Raw genomic sequence first — 21,968 nt, 5'->3', positions numbered from 1 at the left:
TGTATACCATGGGACCAATTACCTTTCATAACTTGCAGCATGGGCTCCTTGGCATTGTATCAGTGCTCCTTGTTAACACAATACCACAAGTCAAATAACTCAACTGGTAGAACAAATTAATTTAAGAGGAAGAACATGTCCAGCTAATTCAGCTTTCTGTAGCTGTGACTGATTTTTATGGAGATAGATAAAAAGAAAGTGATGGTGTTTGAGGTCATGAAATCTTCAAACTAATCACTATAATCAACGCACATTTGAAGAGGAGGCTTTGATCTTTTCACATGCCTGTCTTTAAAACTATTTTACACCAATGAGTTTAACAACCAAGCCCTGCTTCCTTGGACTATTGGGAAAGAACATCTAATGAAATACAGGGACAGCTGCTGTGACAACTTGGAAAAGAAGGGGCAAATTCTTACAACTATACAAGCAGCTACTCCACAATAGCAAGTAAGTCCCATTGTTTTATATACAACCATTTGAAGACGGAAAACCCACTTGTTTTGGTTCATTAACAAAAATAAAGCTTGAATGGCAGAAAGTAGTCTCAGCCGACAGTCTGTGTTTATGGAGTTTTTATTCAGCTCTGCAAGGTTGTTGTTCGGTTACCTTACACAGGAACCAGTATAGGTAGGTAAGGGATCCAGCAAGACCATTAAAAAAACCACCCGAATCTTCCTTATGTGAAAGGTTTGCTGCTCTCGAAGATCCTGTGAACACCACAAGCACTGTGAGGACGGCAGTATCTGCTGAATTACTCTGTAGTAAAAGCTCTACAGGCCAAGTGTTGCCATGTTTGTAGGGAATACTGGTGTGTGGCTAAGTGACTTCATTCACATTGTGACTGCAGAAATCTCGTGTCATTTTTAAGGAAAAATAGTTCATTAACAGCTGATACAGAGTCTCGTGCCTTTCTGTAGGCTTGTGTGGTGAGTACCACCATACAATGTAGAGCAGTGCCAGTGTTTTAACTCACCACTCAGTATTTTCCACAGCGCTTTGTGAAAACAGTTGCATGTCATTCTTCTGAGTAAGGACCTCCAAAAGCAAGTGTTAGCAGCTCAGGAGCTTAGCAGGCAGTAAGCCAGGGAATTCAAGTTGCCTTTTCCTTGGAAGGTGCTGCCTGGAGCCACTAACTCAGCTATGAATCACTGACAAGCGGGTGGACAGGAGTGATACAAACTGTGACTTCTCTGCAGTTTAAGGGTTCTTGTTCCTCATAGAAATTCTCTCGAGTTAGTTAATTCTACAAACAGACCATTACAACAAAGCAGGTTTGAACTACAATACAAATGATGCAAGTCTGGCATTACTGGATGGTTACCCATTGAACAGTAGTTCCAGAGCACCACAGCCTGGAAATCAGGCCTTTAGCTGCCGTATTTACACTATTGTTACAAAAAAAAAAAAAGAAAAAAAAAAAACAAAAAAACCTGGGGGGAAAAAAAGGAAACCCTGAAAAAACTCAACCCCAACTCCCCAAGAACAGGCAGCCAGAAACGCTGAGCTCTGCCTCTTCAGTCTTCACACAATCCATCACTTCCAGTCTCCGGGATGCTGTTCCTACAAGGGGCCCTTGAACTGGTTTCCTGACAGATGTTGCCTGATGGAGGGTTTGGAGCTCGCGGCATCACCCAGCTTTCTCCAGACAACCTGTAAGAGAAAACAAAGGGTGAGGGAGGGAAAGACGGGAATTAAAATCCAAAGCCTCTGAGGAATTAAGTGCTCCACCCCTGGCGGTGTTCAAGGCCAGGCTGGACAGAGCCTTGGGCGACATAGTTTAGTGTGTGGTGTCCCTGCTCATGGCAGGGGGGTTGGAACCAGATGATCTTGAGGTCCTTTCCAACCCTAATTATTCTATGATTTGCAGTATTTCTACAATTGCAGTCTGAAAGTCACCATCAGCCGTTTCCTAGAGCTGCGCTGTAATTCTCCCCAAAGCCACTGGATGGCACCTGCGCACCAGTTCCCAAGGAAAACACCATTGATGCATTTTTCTAATTAGTCTCTCTTGAAATTAGAACTATTTTCGCTTGGGGTAACAGCATAAAACAAATACACTAGGTTCAGAAGTTGAGTTCAATGCTAGGTCAGCCCTGCCATGCTTACAGAAAAGATGCTACCACGAACACAAAAATAATGAAAAGGCAATGATTAAAAATACACATCTGTGACTTTCTAAACACGTGTATTTTGTCACTCTAGGGCCACTGAGAGAAGGGAGACGATGTTTTTAAAAATAAGAAGCTGCAAAGCACTTTATATCTGCCAACATCAAATAAATATTTAAAGAAAAAACAGCTGATGACAAACAGAAATGAGTCCATTTGGAAGGATGAAGTTACGATGTTTACCTTTCCCCCCGCATGGCTGCACGGAATGTGGCATTAAGCAGACAAAATACCCTAAAGAGCATGTGCCCGTTTAGTCTGGTCTTGGCTTTGCTTATCGGGATCCAGCAACGAAAGTGAAGTACCTCAGCCCTTGCCAAGGATGCTTGTTCTCAAACTCTGCTCACAGCTGAAGCATGGCGTAACTGCTGCGCAGCTGGAGGCAGTGCCACGGCAGCAGGTACAGCAGAGCAGAGGTTTGGTACAAAGGCCCACCATACCGGATGTGGCAAGTTCAGTTAACAGCGTGGTTGCCAAAATGTTAGCAGTGCTGACAGCTCTCCACACATCATGGTACTGTCCAACAGCTCCAGACAAGAAGATTCTCCCTCTGATGTTATCTTACGGTTTAGGTTCAAACCCATTCAAACTGTACAGCTGTAAAGATGGCAATCAATTGCTGCTCAGCCCAAACTGAGTCCCTAAGGGCACAGGCAGAGTCAACTGCTAACCGGACTCTCCTAGCCACGGAGTGCCACTTGCACAGCTCTGTCAGCTTGACCAGCTACTCTACACTTGAAGGCAGCAAAGTGGGAATTAGCAGCTGAGCAAAGGCTGCTCCATGCGGTGAATGAGGCACTCGGGTTACTAATACCCAAAGCAGTGGTCAGCAGAGCCTCCACTCTGCCCTTGTGCCTGTGGATCTTGCATCAAGCAGGGCTTGTACACAGCAGACCCCTCCTCCTCCACACTTACAACAAAAGACCATGAAAGAAACCCCTAGAGTTACTGAGAGGAGTTCGTACATTGCACATTTCACGAACGATCGCTTTCTCCTTTTCACTCAGGTCTTCCTCATAGTTGTCTTGCATTTGCCTGTCCAAATTTTCATGGACCTCAAGGACCTACAAAAAACAACATTACAAAAGCATTATTCTCCTCAAATAATTATGTGTCCCTAACAACAGCATTGATCCGTATCTAAATTGGCAGGAGTCACAAAGCCTCGAGATGAGCCAAGACCAAGCATGACATGAAGAGGGGTGCCTCCAGCCTCCTCCTTCACTGGTGATGGCATGCATCTGTCCCACCCCCTGCATGGTATGGCTGCCACCACAGTCTTGGGGGACCATGTGGTAAGTGGCAGTGAGCTGCCTGTGCCCACAGACACGTCTCTTCCAGGAAGGCTGCTAACAGCCCCACCTTCCAGGCAGCGCCCCCAGCAAGGCAGCCCCCTCAATACCCCCTCCATCGCATCCGCACACATGCAGATTGCTCCTCCAGACAGGCGTGTTGGACAAGTCAGGTGTATCACAGCACAGGACTACCTCCAGATGAGTGACCTACATACCTCACCCAGGGCTTTGCCACTGCTGAGCAAGGTGGTTAGCTCATTGTGCAGGGTCAAAGCTCCTGGAATCACCCAATGCCATCAAACAGCACATTCACCATGATGCATCCACACGCATATAAAGCCATACAGCAGGTGTATCTGAGTGTGAAACTATTCCTACACCTCCTAGGGAAGTACAGAGCTAGATACAATGCAAGGATGGGTTTCACCCTTTCCTGAGGTATACAGCACTGGCTGCTCCATGAAATGGGATACCAGGGTAGACTACCCCTGGGTCTGCCTCCACACAGCAATCCTGCTGTACTTCAAACTGTGTTACAAACAAAAATAGGTCATTCTCCTAGGGCCCTTAACCTACTTGGGACCAATCTTTGCACAGGTAAGAATTATCCTCATCCTTTCAAAGAGCAGAGGAAAAGCAAGAGGGATGCAAAAGGCATGTGCATGCTGACAAAGAGAACATCTATTTTTTTGCTAAAGAGGAGGGAATTAATTATTGATCCAGCTGGACTGGCACATCGAACTTGCTCGTCTGGAGCCAGAGTGTTTCCAACGCTCAGCTGAAAGGCAGCAGCCTGCAGGATCACACCCCCGTGCACAGCACCAGGGCTGCCTGGCTGGCAGCTAAGCACCGGCTGTGTCCGCAGGGCAAGCGTCAAGGGCAGCCATGGTTTAGATTAGTTAAAGATCACATCAGTTCCAGCCTCTGCTTCCACCAGCCATCAATCTTGCAGGCACAGGAGTCCCAGTGGACAGAAACAAACTGTTTTTCTAGAACTTGTGCTTAACCTAAAACCACATTCCCTAGTCCAGGAGGTGTGGAAGGATGGCACAGGCCACTTCTTTCAGTAGAAATGTCTTTTAATGGTGTAAACCAGGCAGAGATGAGAGCTGAGCAGACACAAGTTACGGTTGTACTTCATTTCTGAATGACTTGGGACTCATTTACTCTGGAAACCATCCTGCTCCCAAGGCCCACCCCACATCTACCTAGGCACTTTGTAAAGATGTATTAGCATCTTGGGTATGGGAAAAAGCAATTTTGGGGGGATAAAACTCAACAGCCTAGCCTGGAAAGGCAGACTAGAAAAAAATACGCTGATGAGTGAAATCAGGTCCTGAAGAAAGACAGGAAGGACTCTTAGTGCTGATCCAGCCCCAGCCATTCTCAGATCCTGCTAGGCGCCTCCTCAGCTGTTTAGACCAGGTTAATGTTCCTCCAGTTACACTGCTGGGGACTACGGATGTGCCTTCACATAAATTGCCTATAGCTCAGCTAAAGTTCAAGGACTGTGGATTCAGCTAGGATCTAAGAAACCAGGGTATATCCTCCCATGGTTTCTGCCACATCCCAACCCAGGAGCCCACAGAAAGCAGACAAATGTACCCCACGCTTGGAAGTGGCTCATGCCATCCCCTCCCTTCTGCTGTTGTTCAAGGTGCACTGACAGCACTTGTCATTTTGTGGACACACGGGTGCGATGCGATGACCCTGGGTAAAACAGCAGCCGGCACGGGCAGCCTGCTCCACTCGGATGCAGGCAAACGGGGCTGGACCGGGTGATGCTGCTCTTCTGCCTGGGGACACCACCTCCCGAAGATAACCTGCACCTCGCTCTCAGTGAGCATGCGGCTGGTCTGGCTTTCTCCCTGATGATGTGTGAACTGTGAGGAACACCTCAAGTATATTTAGTTGTCCTTCACTGAAGTCTGTGAACAAGGCAGTGTCACCTCAAAGTCACCCGGTCCATCACATCCACCTCCCTCCTGACTGGCTGCACTAGCCCCACATGGCCATGCAATGAATATTTAACACACAAACAAACAAAAACCCCACCAGAGAGTCTGGATGACTGTAGTAAAGCTTTGGAAGGGAAGCTGAAAGCAGAGGTAAGCGTTTCTGTACCAGAAAGCACTCTGAGGGATGCTTTCCAAAGGGTGCAAGCCTCGCTGATTTTACTGATTTATAACTCAACTGGACAAAGCACTGGGGAACATGCCATCCTGTTTCAGCAAGGGAACAGTCTACATGCCCTGCTAGGACTGTTCCTTAGTTTTGGCAGGGCCAAATCCTGCTTTACCCAAGATCAGCAGGAGTGATTGATCACCTGCTTGATGGTTCTGTGCACATGGAAAAGGTCCAGGCTGCTGCTGTGGGGCAGTTGGGTTATAGGCTGAATGTCGTTCTCTCACATGTGTCTCCTCCTCACCTCCCCACATCTTTAGCAGGTTTTCTCAATTCCCAAGAAGAGTGCTTTGATGTTCAGTGAGATACTGAGCTGTAGCATATGTACCTTTTATTCTTGTTAGCAAAAACAGCTGTCAGGAGTGCCAGCCTGTCATCTTGCTCCTTATTTAGTAGGCGTAAATAAACAAAAACTATTTCAGAAGCAAAAATAAAGAAAACCCCTAAACGTGCTAAAGGAAGAACTTAATTATGCTGAATGGCACACAACGCTTCAGCCACACAGCCAGTATTCAGCTGCCAGAAAAAACTAAGGAAAAAGCCTAGAGGATACCACATAGATGGGTGCAGATGAGACAATCCAGAAGCCCTGCAAAGTGCACAGCCCCTCAGCGCCCTTCACTTGAGCTGCACTGCACAGACTTGAGCACAAGCATCCTGCAAGACAAGCAAAGCCAACTTCCACCTCTCCTTGCTTTTCCTCATGGTAAGGAGCTAGCCTGCTACAGCCATAAGGACTCTTTTACATAACCAACAAGGGCTTTTTCTAATATCTGATGTGGTAGAGCCAAAGCATAAAGTCTCATTTTTAGGCTACTCTCTTCTCTACTCCCTCCTCAAGGGAAGGTCATGAACTGTATCTCAGGCAGGGAGGGTCTAAGCTGCATCCAGTTTCCCACCTGCAGGTGCTGGCACTGGAAAAGCTATTCAGTTCTGCAGGGTGCAGTAAGACCTACCCCGTATGCTATAGCATGCCATGGCCAAAACCCATCATCTTCTACCCAGCTTAAGATCCACAGATGGAGACCAACAGCCACAATTTGACTGTGCCACATGAGATCATGGCCAGTTTCCTCAGTTTTTTCAATTACCAGCTGATCCTTAGAAATGCGCCACAGGATGAAAAATAAACGCCTTCTCATGCCTCCCTCCCACACTGACCTACAGGAGAATTTCCTCCTCACTTCAAATGTGCGAATATTCTTAACCCTGTGTGTGAGCAGGACACGTCATGTGAGATCTTTTATGGCCCATGAGATGTGACTGCTGTGTTACCTGCTTCCTGACTCCAGCCATGGCGCTTTCCAGGGTTTGGGAAACAGATGAACGTACCACACTGGGCAAATAATGAAGTTGCAGAGGAGAATTTATTCCAGCCTTTCCTAGCAATCAACAAAGCTTTGAAGTAGAGGATTACTAATAATATGTGCTAACAAACAACCATATATGCAACTTCAACTCTTTTATATTGGCACAGCATTGTTGTGCCAGACCCCCTAAACTTCATTTCCAGTTTCCAAGAATCTTCTTCATGATTTTCCAGTCCTTTCCATAAGCTTACCAAACCACATCTTAAAACCATTTATGTTTCCTGCCCTTACCAACAAATTCAGTCACATAATCCTTAAAGCAAATAAGAACCTAATTTTCCCCCAGAATGTGTTCATAATATTGTAACTTAAAAACATTATCAACTCTGCTTAATGTGGTATCTCACCACCACCCCACCAAATGCAACAAAGAGCCGAAGTAGAAAGTTATGAAACCCACACTGGGGAAGAAAAAGCCAAGAGCAGTAGTCTGGACTGCATAACGGCTTGGATGATTAAATGCAAGTAAAACTATTAGTACAAAGCATCAGAAAAAACAAAGGTATCACATGAATCTGCAATGTTCTGCAAATCTATACATCCATATATTCCAATCAGAGCCTAATTTAGTTAGAGACTTTCCAGCCATCGCTAGAGCACCTTGGAAAGGATTTGTGCTTTTGTGTCCCTTAGATACTCAGAAGGAACTTGCTTAGCTAGTTAAACTTGCAACACCAGGGTATCACATTTTCCTGCTAATGGATGGTCACTAGCACTTGAGAACTGCTGTGAAATCATGGTGCAAGTTTTCTCCTTTAATTCAGCTAGCAGTGTCCCATGGGTTTTATTACCAATGATCCTGACTTTAATCCCCACTCATGATACACATATCTGCACGGTATGATGCCATGGTTTGCTGTGTACTTACATAAAAAAAGTTCTCCTTTGAAGACTGTTGCAGGATTTAAAAATAAAGCATATGGAGGAACTGCTTTTTGTGTTCCATTTAAAACAGCATTTTGGTCACCACTGTCACCCCAGAGATCCAGTTTACACAGGACTGATGAACAGGAAGGGTAACTGTCCTGGGTTCAGCTACAGCAGTCATTTTTTCTCCTTCTTAGTAGCTGGTGCAGTGCTGTGGTTTTGACTTTCAGCCTGGGAACAACGCTGATAACACCGATGTTTTTAGTTGTTGCTCAGTAATGTTTACTCCGACCAAGGACTTTCTCAGTCTCATGCTCTGCCAGTGAGAAGGGGCACAAGAAGCCGGGAGGAAGCAGAGGCAGGACACCTGACCCAAACTGGCCAAAGGGCTATTCCACACCACAGCACGTCATGCCCAGTATAGAAACTGGGGGGAGTTACCCGGAAGGCCCAGATCGCTGCTCGGGTCAGGCTGGGCATTGGTTGGCGGGTGGTGAGCGGTTGTGCCCTCTCCCCTTGTTATTCCTCTTATCATTATTATTGGTAGCAGTAGTGGTTTGTATTATACCTTAGTTACTGGAGAGCTGTTATCTCAACCTGTGGGAGTTACATTCCTCCGATTCTCCTCCCCATCCCTCCGGGAGCGGGGGCGAGGAAGAAGGAGGGCAGAGAGCGAGTGGCTGCGTGGTTCTGAGTTGCCGGCTGGGCTTAAACCACGACAGTAACCAACACCTTCAGCATCAGCAGCTTTTGCTGGAGGTTTCCCACCCCAAAAAATAGTCATGCACAATCTTGCTTAACTCCACAACTATTTGAAGCAATGATTATTCATCATGATACAGGTGCTAGTCACCAACATTCTGCCTGAGCATTAACTTTCTAGTTGTTATGTTTCCATGAGAAGAGCAACTGTCTAGTTCTGCCACTTCAGTGTTAGCTGCACCGCACCACACGGTACAGCATCACGGTGCATGGCTGTGCAGTGATCTGCAGCATCCTTACCTTCATAGCGTGCACAACAGCCTCTGGCTTCTGACCAACAGGGACATATCCTGCTGCAGGAGAAGATGCAAGATCAGATGTCATGCGAGCTGGTCCCTGTTGAAATAAGAGACGATATGCTTTCATTCCTTTTGGGTGGTTTAAGCAAGGAGAAAGAAAATAACAAGAAAATTTGAGCACTAGCTTCTCTCAAATTCAATCAGCCACCTGCAAAGACAAAAGACACCACTACTCTTCCTCACAAATCACCTGACTTAATGCCATTTAAGCCTACCATCACACAGTCTGGATGTACTCGGGCAGGAGATCGCGCCAGTTTAAAGCTAAATTGATTCAAAAAACGTTTTTCGCTCACTTTGGATAACTTTGTACAAGGACAAGATCAAACGGTCTCATCCTTCTAGCCAAGGGAGCAAGGCAGACAAGATGATTTTCCAGCATAAAGCAGCCATTGCTAAGAACTAAGAAGCTGCATTCATGAGAGAAACAGTTGGTGTAACTTCATTGCTTTTCTGGCAACATTCTTACATAGACATCAAGTACCAATCTTCAGCTACAGAGAAAATTGTGAAAGCAGCCTTAAAACAAGCAGATGTCCAAACCTAATGCTGGCTGAGTTTGTTTCCAAAATGCGGGCCAGTCCTCCTGCATGAAGGATCCCATTGGGAAAGATGCCGAAATTACATTTTACAAAAGATTTCTACTGTCCAAATAGCCTTGTAAGCACTTTTCATAGGGCTTTCCCTTTTTCTAAATGCATCTGACTTGGATTATGAGAGACACAGTATCTTTATTCAGTGAGATGCACCCTGCCTGTCCCTAATATTTTTGCATTCCTTCATATCAGTGGGAGAAATCAACAATGAAACCATTGACCAAATTCTATTTAGTCTTCACATCCTTTACGAAATACAAAGAATTATTATACTGAGCCTCTGAAAGCAAATTAGGATGGCAGAGCGGCATGTAGCACCATCACAAGAATGCTTTCACATACAACACGAGGCACTCCTTTCTCATCTTTACCACGTTTAAAAACACAGCATGTTTTATGCTTCATCTCATCACTTTGCCTTCTAAGCCCAGGCCAGCAAGCTAGTTGTGCCAGAAAGGAGGACGAACGTAGGGGCACTTCGCCACCTCTCGTCTTTCCAAACGTTTTAAGTTGTGGGGGCCTTTTTATTAATAAAAGTGTTCATGTGCATACATTAAAGAAAAAGATGGGCCAATCCGTCAGGCTATAGACAAAAATAGCATGAAAGGCATGGAGCCATTCATGCCTAGGCCACTGATCTGTGCTTAACCCTTGTTGGGACCAACAGCCATAGACTCGTAACTGAGATGCTGGTGATACAAGAATTTCCTTCTGAGATGCAGGCATCTCAGAAAAAGGAAAATAAGACTTAGTAACTCCACAGTAATTCTCTGCGGAGATGTAGCAAACTGACAAAGCACAGAGACCAAGAGACGCTCACAGGCTGGGCATAGTTCTGGACTTGCTGGCAGAGCGTTACAGCTTGCTGGAGCTGTGACAACATGGGGACATGTCCTCATCCATCTCATCCATAACATCACATAGAAAAGGCAGAGGCTGGGGACCAGGGACTGGGTCACAGCTGTGACTTAAGACTGCAAAAATGGGTTAACAGTTTCTCACAGGGCTGGTAAATGCAACAGAGTCCTTCCAGAATCAGCCTCCTACAGAAGTCAAAGACACCAATACATGCCTAATTCCTCTGGCTTTAGCATGAAAGGTGCCTTCTTTCTATAAATTACTAAGATTATGACAACTGAAGGCAAAATACTCAGGAGTTTGCAGCCATGAATGACACTTGATATGGATCTTCCCCCACAGTCCTCTTTAGAAGTAACACAGGAAATACCAAGCAAAGGTCTAACATCCAATATTTCTTCTGAGATGAGAGTAATGTCACAAAGTAAAAGGAATTCTGATGGATCTGGCTGTTGATAACAGCTTAAAAACTGTGTTTAAAATACAGTTTTCTGACCAAAGTAGAGTATATCATGAGGTATCCTATACAACAGGCAGCAGCAGCTTCTCCTCACAAAACTGAAGTCACTAATGAGCTACAAAGCATTTCCATGATTGTAATCACTCTCAAAATCATTATACAATGCAAATGAAACCAGAATGATTAGAGAGAATTTTTTTCTAAAGAGCTTGAACATACTTAACAGACCACCATACCGACAAGATAAAAGTAATCTTGCAAGCATGGTGATGAACTGCATATATTGTGTAACACAAGAAACATTGAAAAGGGTCACCTTCCTTCTTGGGTAAGTTGCTGAAATTCAGTAAGGGCAATCAACTGAGCTCCACTTGAAAATAGGTAGAGAATTTGACTGAAGAAGAGAAAAACAACATTAAAGAAAGAGGGATGCAGCAGGGGAGGTCGGCCGCAAACTTGCTGTTGAAGTCTCAGTAACAGATGACTAATTTCTAAAACAGGCATGATCCTTGATCCTCAGCTTGGAAGCCAAAACCCCCAGCCAACTGAAACAGATGTCCAAATTGCTGAGTGCAATTGTCAGCAATGGCGAGGGCACCAACCAACCACAACAGTGGCCCGCTATGCCCCAAGCCACAGAGGCCTCCCCACCATGTCAGACTGTCACTACAAAAGGCCAAACATGCACGTGAAGAAAGTGGGGGACAAGCAAAGACCTCACCAACATCCATACTCTTTCCAAGTGTAGGATGTAACAAGTAACAATACCCACGCTGCTAATGGTGGCGTAATATTTATCATTACACTTAGTGCTTTTCGTGCAGTTGCACCCTTAGAAAAGGCTCTTTCCAGACACACAAAGAAAGAGAGTTTTGTAACAGGGGTAGGTGCTTTATTCCCACTGATTTCACTATAGTTCACAGAAAATAAAAGCTTCAGCTAAACTCCTATCAGCTTCCTGCATGGAGGCATACATAAAGGAGGCCAGAAAAGAGGGGGCTGTAGTCAGCAAGGAAACAAACGACAACATATCCAGCAGGATGCATGGCCAGCCTTTGGAGGATGGAGGAGACGAAAACAGGCAGAGTTCACCAACAGTGTTAGCTGAAGGGGAGGAAATGGAGGGAACTGGAGATAAGGTCAAGGTTGATGGACTGGAAAACTGCCAACATAGGAGAAAAGTCACGGAATGGGAAGAAAGAGGAGGATGTACATTGTCCAAGCAGGAAACCAGTTGAGATGAGGTGCAGAGGAGGGGAAACCAGAGATACAAGACAGGAGATTGGAAGAAAGGCAGGAGGGAGGGCAAAATCTCAGGAAGTCATTGTTAAGGTAGTAGCTGGAACGGCACAGATGAAGGAGGTTCCTCATGCCTAAAATAGATGCGGTTGGAAACTGGGGGTAAGAATTACCACAGCTGCACCCCAGCATTCTAACTCAGCCACTCTGAGGACCTCCATCACTACAGCAACCCATGCCCTTCCCATTCCCTATAGCTGACATTTTCACAGCCATGGGAACACACTGACTCAGCACCCTGACAGACAATAATAGCAAGGTTAATTTGGTTATATCCTAAGAAGCAGAAATTGTCCATACAGGCAAAAAGCAATACGGTGTCTTTTGGTGCATGAATCACCCCATTTCCTCTCCCTGCCTGGGTTTCTCAAATATGCCCTCTCTGTATTAGATGGACAGCTGGCATTTCAACTCGATAGGTTTTCATAGCATTTGGTAGCTCAGAGATGGTTCACTCTTCATCCCCAGACATGTGGCTGAGCTGCCACATAACTATATAAATGAATAGCGCTAAAAGACAGCTCAGAAGTCACGAAAAGGATGACACTACATTAATAATAAAGTTGTTGAGAAATATCAACTTGATAATTTTTCTCGTTCTGCTGAGGCTGAAGCTCAGCAGAATGAGAAGCTGGGTCATTTCAGAACTCAAAGTTTCTTTATTCCCTTTGGCCCAACTAGCTTCAGAGCTGCTCCAAGTTTACAGCAGCAGAGACAAGAACAGAAGTTTGCTTAACTCATCACTTACACAATGAACTCGTCATTCAAAAGGAAACAACTGTGTATCTATATTGTGGTGTCGAATGGTCAGCTGGGTAGAACTGCATCATACACCACTTTCTGTTTCACCAACAGGCAGCTACAGTGTCACTTAGGATCAGCTCCCATCCCCATCATGCCAGCCCCACATCGTGCATGCTCAAACCACAACTCCACCAGAGAAGTCCAGTTCTGTCTGAGACCCTCCCAGAAACCTCTCACTGGAGCCTGCTGAGCTTTTGGATCAATCTCCAAGTCAGTAAGGAGATTCACAGTCTAGCTGTCTGATTAACAGACTAAGAAAGGAGAGTAACGCTGCAGTCTCTCATACCAGAGCATCCTTGAAGTAATATGCTATACATAGGGGATAAATCCCCCAGTTCTCTATTGCTAAAAATGATACTTGACCTGGTGACAACCTCAAATCCAAAGCAGAAAACAAATCAAAATCAAGCTATCCCCACTCACTGCTCCAGCCCAGAACCCAAAGACAATCAGTAAAGCAACAGCACTTACGTGGGAAAGAAAATCCAAAGACCACAAATACTGCCAATGATCCTTTTTAATCTGACACAAAAAATGAAGAACAGAGGCCTTAACCTGCAGGTGCTGAAGAACATCTGCTGCTCTGTATCAAGCCACAGATGGCATTGCCAATGTCTAAGACCAAGTTGCCTAATGAGTCCTTGCTGGCTCTATCTGTTTGCATGGGATGTGGTCCAGCACACATGCTGACAAGTACCACCATCAATACCCTATTCCTGCATGTTTGGAGGAACAAAATTGATAGGACTTTCTGTAATAGGGCATGCTAGGAACTCCTGATAATAACACACCTCCAGAGAGGCAAAGTAAGGCTTAAAATATGAAACATTTCTTAATAACAGTGGGAATGCTTTGGAACCCAAAAAGAAAAGAGCCTAACTGGGGATGACAGGTGTCTGCTGTTTTAGAGGTTTTGGGTTGGAAATCTCAAAAAGGAACAAAGAAGTTGCGATAAACAATTTCTTCTTGATTCCTCTTGGGATCTGAAAAGACATGAGACCTTAGTCCTGCCATCAGTTTTCAATCTCTTTCTGCTCAATTATATTCTGTCTTTTAATGACATCCTTTCCTACCTCTGCTCTGAGAGAGCTATTCCTGATCTGCAGAAAGACTGCAAAAGACTGTTTCAAAACCCAGAGGAGAAGATCATGCTGATTTTACTTCACCTAACAGTCACAGACCAGGCAGTGAGGATGCTTCAGACCAACACAGAGCATATGAGCAAGTGTTAATGCTTCTGAACCTCACATCTTGTTTCCTTCTATTAATTTTTGTCTATCATTTCAAAAAACAAGCAGACATTTAGGATTCAAACCCGATTAAATAACCTACACTTTTCTAATGGCATTCCTCAGACAACATTAAAACTAAATGGAGTCATATCAGACACTGTGAAGTTTTTATTGCCAAGACAGAACAAGGAAAATTACATTACAGGCAGGCCGGGTCAGACAATGAAATTCCCAGGCAGATCTATTTATCTTGCCATGGTTTTGTTTGCAGCCTGCTTACCAGGCTTGAATTATACTTGGACCCTTCCTTAGCACCTTGTCACCATCCAGGTGTTTTACACAAATAAAGGTGCCGACACTGCTCTGTAAATTAGGAACAATTAAATTAAGGGACAAGCAGGAGGCAGCAGTATACCCACAGCCATGTGGAAAACAGGTAGCAGAGCTGGGCAGTTAACAAGGAAAGGTGCCATGTCTGACTGCAAATCCCAGCCTTGGCATGCTGGCAGAATGGGAGCCCAGCATATTTTGGCTTTGTGAATGGTTCTTCTGGCTATCAAGTTTATAAAGTTCCTGGAAGCAGCTCCAGCCAGAGGCAGTGCTGGGGGGCAGAGCAGGAAAACGAGAAGCAAAACTGAGAGCACGAGGCCACTCTGGCATGGAAGAAGCATCCCCAGACCCTTGCAGGGAATGCACTGAAGCCTGAAGCATGGTGTCCCATCAGAAATGTAGCACAGACAGCACCAAGGGCAAGCTCCGGGCTCACACAGACAGTCCATTCAGAAAGAGAAATGTGCCATCACGCAGAGATGAGTGGCATCCCCAGGAGATGGCACACACAAAAATACCTCCCATTACCACCAGCTGGAGAACTTCCCTGGGCCCCGCAAAGGCAGATCGCACCCCCACCGTTTTGCAGCCTGGGCCATGTTTCCCATTCTCCTCTGCCTTGCAGCTGCAGGGGTGTTAATGGCTGAAACAAAGCGATGGAGCCGTGCAGCACTGAAGTGTGACATGGCTCTGGGCTGATGTTTCACCCTCTCTTCCTTTGAAGCGCCTTCCGTCCTTGTTGCATCTTTTCATGCCCACGGCAGCTCTGCCATTGCCACCACACGTGGTGCTCCTGAAAGGTCTGGCTCCTCTCGTGGCCCCAGAGGGACAAGGCTAGCTGAAAGTACCCCGGCAGCAGCCCCAGGGCTTCCCACTGACTGCAAGATTTCCCAGATGCACAAAGAAGCAACCAGCACTGGCTCCACCCTGCTGCAGGTGATGCAAGACCTCTCATGCTTGAGCGCAGGACACCCTCGGCAGAGCTAGGGAGTACTCAGGTCCCTTATGTGTCCAGTCTGCCTGGTAGATGACCCAAACCGATGATGACACTTGGTTATTGTTACTCCATGCCTACTGTGCAGAAAGCCTGCCAGCATCCAGCTCCAAACAAACCACCTGCTCCCCTCTTGCGCACTCAAATGGCTGCTCAGCCCTGTGTTCCCAAAGTCACAGCGGGCTGCCTTGCAGCTGCGAGTGCTTGACACCCTGTCACCAGGCACGGGAGAAGGAACATGGCGGGGACCCTGCAGACAGACACTGGCTTCCCAGCACAACGTGGGTCCTGGCCACTGGCGGGAGTGAGTGCAGGAGCCATCAGGACTCTGTATTAGCATCTTCCCTATCAAATCAAGGGACTCTATTGCAGATGCTAATCTCCTTTGGCATTACTTAATTTGCAGCCTTTAATCATGGAGAGCAGCTGCTCATGTAAACATTCAAATCCATGCATTAACTACTGGGTCCACACAGGAGCCAGGCGGAGCCTGTCTGTATGGCTCAGCCACCATGTCCCGCATCTTCATGGCCACTGCTGAATTCAAGGGTTTCTATTTAGGGGTTCACATGGCCGTTTTGATTAATAAAGAAACAATTTAACTGTTTCATTGCTTTCTGAGCATAAACATCAAGGACATCCAACAACAGAACAGCTCTTCTCCCTGGCAGGCATGACACAGCGCTGGCTGTATGGGCTGTGCTGGGGCACCAAAGGAAAGGGAAGATTTCAGGGACTGCCCAAGACAGAATAAACAAAGTCAGGACATTGTTTGCAACTGGATCCCATCTACAAACAGGAAGGGTGTCTGTTCATAGCATTGCAGCTCCAGTCCTGTTAAAAAGCCCCACTGACAGCTCCAACTGCCCCCTTGGATTATGACACTATTACACACATGACATATTCAGAGCAACTTCAGCCTGTAACTACCTGATACAAGCAAACAAGAAGTCTGACAGACACAGTGAGCCCATGCTGTACTCACAAAGTGCACTAACTCTGACCGACTCACAGGGGCACTCTCAGCGTATTTTGAGAGGTGGTTGTTCTTTTAATAAAGGAACATCAAGCACATCTGATTTCAGAAGGAAAAAGTGGGTATTTTTGAGACTTTCCTGATTTGAAGCAAACCTCTTTTGGGGGTGGTGCAGGTGAAAGCCTTTGGGTGGTTGCAAGATGCCATGCAGACAGGGAGTGATACCCGTGCATGCCTGTACTGCCCCTCCAGGTCTCCATTTCAGCTTGGTTGCCCTGGCCATTGCCTCCTCCTAGGCCTGGGGCAGAGGACAGATCTGCTGTGCCCCTATCTCTCTCCTGACCCATTGCCAGCCCCACACAAATGCATGCAACAAGTGAGCATGAGAACCTACAGCAGATCCTCAAAGCGGATAACTTTTTCTCACCTCCTGCAGTCACCTGTAAGGGCAGATTATGGGTACAGCTTGTCAGTGCTTCTTTTGCTCATCAAATCCCAAAACTTTGCCATTGACAAACTTTGTGCCGGTTGGCTGCCATGGGGAAAAAAGCCACCCACTGCTCAGAGCTGCTGCAATAACTGCTGATGAAGGGCAGCTGCCTTCCAAAATGGATCAGCTTGTTCTCAGCTGCGGGTAATACACTCTGAAGCTTCACAATAGCACTCCCCGGGCTGCAAATCCTGACAAACCTTTCATTTTACTTTCCTTCCACAGATGTTGTTGCCGCAGCAGCAAAACGGCTGCCTTGAATCTCTCCCTTTGTCTGCCTAACAGCATCCTGGTGGTATTGGTGACGCTGGTGGGAAGGAGCTGCCTTCTGCCATGCTCCTCGATCATTGTCTCCTCCTGCCTGAAAAGGAACTGTGGCCGTCACCACTGGAAGGAGAGAAACAGGCCTGGAGTCATCCTCTGACACATGCTGGCAGCACTCAGCTCAACTGACAGACACAGGGATGAGGCACATGGATGGGAGAAGGCAGGGGACCATCGGTGTGCTGCACAGGATGGGCTTGGGGCTGAAGGCATTTCGAGAGGCCGTGACACAATGCTGAAGCTGTAAAGAGCGGGCCCAGGGATGCCACAGGCACCAGGCAGCCTGGGGATCCCTGCGGCCAGCGGCTGGGGGCTGCATGCTGGTGGTGACAGGGTCCCTGTGCTGTGCAGGGACACCTTGGGGCCACACTGAGGTCCCCAGGGCTCCAGGTGACTCTGCAAGGGCACCAATGCCCACAGGGTTCCCCTTGCTCTTCTGGATGCGCTTCCTGGGCACCACAAAGGGAGCAGTGGCTATTTTAAACTCGATTTTATAAGTCAGGTTGGCTTTAAGGAGACAATCCAGTTCTCCTTCCTGAGAGGAACAGATCTACTGCCAGGCAGGCTGAGTAAGGGACTAGAAGATTTGTTCTAGGTCCCCCAGTGAGACCTGAGACCAGGCTTGGGCCGCAGCCACATCTCCTTGCCGACAGAAGGCTGGCACAGGGGCCAGCTTGGTCCTTCCTCTACAGGCAGCTGAGGGAGAGATACCAAGTCACCTTCTTGGGTTTTCTTCTGCCTTAGCCCTTGTATGAAAGAGAATGGAGACCACCATCTTTCCAGTCAAAAGGAAGAGACATGACTGTCACTGGGGCTGGGATTTAACGGCTACGTGTCCTCAAACCACCCCCTTCACTGCCGCTCTGCTCAGGAAACAGCCAGTGCGTCAGCCAAGGAGGCTCCTTCCCACTCCATCATCCCTTCCCACCCCATCTAATGACTTTTCTTTACACCTACGGACCACAGACATTCGGGTTTGTTTTTGTAATAGTATGCATGCCATCTGGCAAAATGGAATACACTTCTCCCAAGTATCTCTACAAGGCACAGCTACAAGACGCGACTGGTTGTGACAGCATGGTGGGAATCAAGGATAGGAGACCAGGAAGTCAGAGCTGCAGCTGGGCAGCCAGAGCTATTACCCAGGCCTTGCATCCTGCATGAAACAGGCACCGCAGAAAAGGCACAAGAGGCAGTGCCAGCAAGTCAGGGACTTGGCAGCCCTCAGTTGAGTGCTCTCTGCTTGTCCTGCCTACTTCTTCATGTTTTCCTATGGACCTTGCTGGGTTTGGGGTAGATTCAGGGAGGAAAACAAAATTGCCTCTTCCCAGCCTGGGCTGTAGTCTAAATCAGCCTCCTGAGAGATGTGGCTTTGAATACCCTAATGGAAACCTCACTTTTTTCTGGAAATACTTCTTGCAGTCCCTAGGGACGTATACAAAGGCTGAGCATGGGCACGATCACCTCTGTCTTCTCAGAAGAGGGAGCTTTGCTCAACCCTCGCTTTCCCTGGGGACTCCCAGCTCCAGACCCCAGGTGAGCACAGGTCCCTTCCTCCAGCCACCACCTGTAGCACCCGCCTCAGTTCTCCTTCCTGAGAGGAACAGATTTACTGCCAAGCAGACTGAGTAAGGGACTAGAAGACTTGTTCTAGGTCCCCCAGTGAGACCTGAGACCAGGCTTGGGCCGCAGCCACATTCTTCTGAGAAGACATGTCCTCCTGCATCTGCCAGGGCACCCTTGGGCACTCCTGCTCCTCAGCAAGGGGTCACACAGAAAACTACCACAGCACAAACTCAGTGCGAACACTTAAGGAGGGGGAAAGTGATATTTCTTTTAACATAAAACTTATTTCTCTAATGTGTCACTCACACCCAGACACCTACAAACTCATGCTTACGCTTTCACCAAAAGGTAGATGGATGTCCACATGGCGTGGTCAGGGTCACTGTGTGTGACACAGAGGACAAGGGACACACACCGGCAAATCCTAATGACAGCTCTGGCATCCATCCTCATTGATAGCAAAGACCTGGGGTTTGGACACATTTTTCACATGCTTTAGGAGTCAATGGTTATTACAGGCTGACCCTTATCTCAGCATCTTGCTTTACTCACCCACCATAAACCCATAGAAAGCTGCTGCCTGTTGCTTCTCCCTCATTTTGGGCACCTTATCTAAGACTTCCTCTTGGAATGACAGGAAGCGCATGGCACATCACAGTGTAACCTTCCTCCTGTTATCAGGGAATAGGTCTTCTAGTGATGAGCCATCTGTGCTGTGGCCTTATCACAGCACAGACCTCTCGGTCCTGACACAAACCACACATCCTGCCATGTTTATCCATTTGTTTGCTGTCAGTTGTGTCTTTGGTCATCAGCACAGGCCATCCCTGCATCCCTTGCTCTAGTAGTATTCCTCCTGGCGTTTTCATACATACTTTTCCATTCACACTCCATCCACACTAATCTTAATGTTTCCATTACAAACCTCTACAGTTACTCCCACCAAAGGCAGGATTCCTATTATAAATCACACAAAAGCTAGTAGTAAATTTAAAGTCTAAGCCAGACAGGCTAGCTCTGACTGTAGTAACAGGTTTGTTGAATGGTGTTTTATGCCAATGTGCATAAATGGCTCCCTCAGGCAGCTGGCTTATAAGCTTTTCAAGGTGAAGGTACCTTCAACCATAGGAACATGAGCAGCCCTCAGGCCACCTGCCCATGCCTGGGCACTGAGACATGCCTGGGGCAGCAGGCAGGAACGTGGAGGTCTGCAGGGACCGTGTATCCAGGTAGGCAGCCAGAGCACCCAAGAGGCCAAAGGGAGCACAGAAGAGACAGAGATGCACGCTCTGGAACATGCCTCAGCCACCACATTCATCCTTAACTGTGCTACAGGGATCTCATGCCCCAGAATTCAGCAGCCGAGATTCCACCTCTTAGAAAATGAATTGCAGAAACATGACTATTAGTAACAAAATAAGACCTTACTGCTGTGGACGGGGAGTTTCCTTTTTCACCATACATTCTCCCCATGTCAGAATCGTAACTCAGCAATAATTAGACGTGACCAACAGTTAAGTACTGCATAAGGTGTCTTTCCAGAGAAAGAGAGATGTGAGAGCTGACACTGAGTGTGGACAACTCCATCTTCCAGTCATCATTCAAATGGAGCTGCAGAAAGCCCACAAAAGAAATAAGCGAACCCTCCAGCAACACTACACTGTTCCAAAAATTAAACATCACCTTTTAGTGTCTACCCTTGGAGGATCGTGGAGCACTTAGTGGTATTTAGCTTAATAGTAAAGAACTGCCTGAAAACCATGCTCTGGAATGAGTGATTTCCCACCCAGTTCCTTCAAGGGAAATATTGAGGCATGGTGAGGTGAAAAGAAGGAACATATGTTTGCAGAGAAGAGTCCCTCCACGGTGGCAGGCATGGCTCCCAGTCCTGATTCACAGCACTGCACCAACAGGGCTCCTCTTCTCCTCCAGTGGCAATCACCCAAACACAGCATTACTCTCCTAAGCCCCTCAGTGTTACTGAGATGTAATTTCCATCTCACTAACCAGAGGTGAGACCATATGATCGGGCAATCCAGACTCCTTGGACAACGGCAACAAATGAAATGGGAAGTCGGTAACTCGCATCTGGTACTGTTAAACTCCAGAACAGCTCTGATCTGGAAGAGTCTCCAGGACAGACTGAGCATCACCCTCTCTATGCTCTCAAGCCACACGCACATCTGACCTGTTGCTCTTCCAACAGCTTCCTGCGGTAAATCAAAGGGCTGCTAATCTGAGTGCAGTAACTCATCCCAAGTGTTGCCGCATCCACATGGAGCGGCCACGACGGGAACACACGCACTGCAGGTAAGACATGAATGCAACACGGATGAAAAATGTCTGTTCTAGCTACCATGGAGAAACAAAGTACTGAAGACATAGCAACAGCCTGGCAAATAGCAGCTGGAAGCACAAGCCCTCCAAGGATGCTCTGGGACCATTTCCATTGCTGACACCCAGTGTCCTGGTTTTGGCTGGGGTAGAGTTCATTTTCTTCACAGTACCTAGTATGGGGCTGCATTTTGGATTTGTGCTGGAAATAGTGTTGATAGCACAGGGATGTTTTGGTTATTGCTGAGCAGTGCTTACGCAGAGTCAAGGTCTGCTCCTCACACCACCCCACCAGCGGGTGGCTGGGTGTACACAAGGAGTTGGGAAGGGACACAGCCAGGACAGCTGACCTCTACTGACCAAAGGGATGTTCCATACCATATGGTGTCAAGCTCAGCATATAAAGTTGGGAGAAGAAGGAGGAAGGGGACACATTCAGAATGATGGCATTTGTTTTGCCAAGTAACCATCACACATGATGGAGCCCTGCTTTCCTGGGGATGATGAACACCTGCCAGCTGATGGGAAGTGGTGAATGAATTCCTTGGTTTGCTCTGCTTGCATGCACATCTTTTGCTTTACCTATTAAACTGTCTCTCTATCTCAGCCCACGTGTTTTGTCACTTTTACTCTTCTGACACTCTTCCCCATCCCACCAGGGGAGACTGGGTGAGCGGCTGGGTGGTGCTCAGTTGCCAGCTGGGGTTAAACCACACCACCCAGACACCAGGTCCTCCTCAACACCAGGCTACTGGGT

The 21,968-nt window shown here is 47.0% G+C and overlaps 1 protein-coding gene across 1 annotated transcript in view; it reads right to left on the bottom strand.

Annotated features, from left to right (window-relative positions):
- Positions 1-1,563: 1,563 nt before the first annotated feature.
- CCDC85C (coiled-coil domain containing 85C) overlaps positions 1,564-21,968 on the bottom strand; it is a 43,441-nt gene continuing 23,036 nt past the window's right edge. The window contains exons 4-6 of the mRNA XM_010013633.1: positions 8,890-8,985; positions 3,137-3,235; positions 1,564-1,653 (exon numbers count right to left, since the gene is read on the bottom strand). Coding sequence (XP_010011935.1) covers positions 1,564-1,653; positions 3,137-3,235; positions 8,890-8,985 — 285 coding nt within the window. The remainder of the gene's footprint in view (positions 1,654-3,136; positions 3,236-8,889; positions 8,986-21,968) is intronic.

The sequence above is a fragment of the Nestor notabilis genome, unplaced genomic scaffold, assembly GCF_000696875.1.
Source record: "Nestor notabilis isolate BGI_N333 unplaced genomic scaffold, ASM69687v1 scaffold1954, whole genome shotgun sequence".
Classification (NCBI taxonomy): domain Eukaryota; kingdom Metazoa; phylum Chordata; class Aves; order Psittaciformes; family Psittacidae; genus Nestor; species Nestor notabilis.
This window is presented reverse-complemented; position numbering and strand designations above follow the sequence as displayed.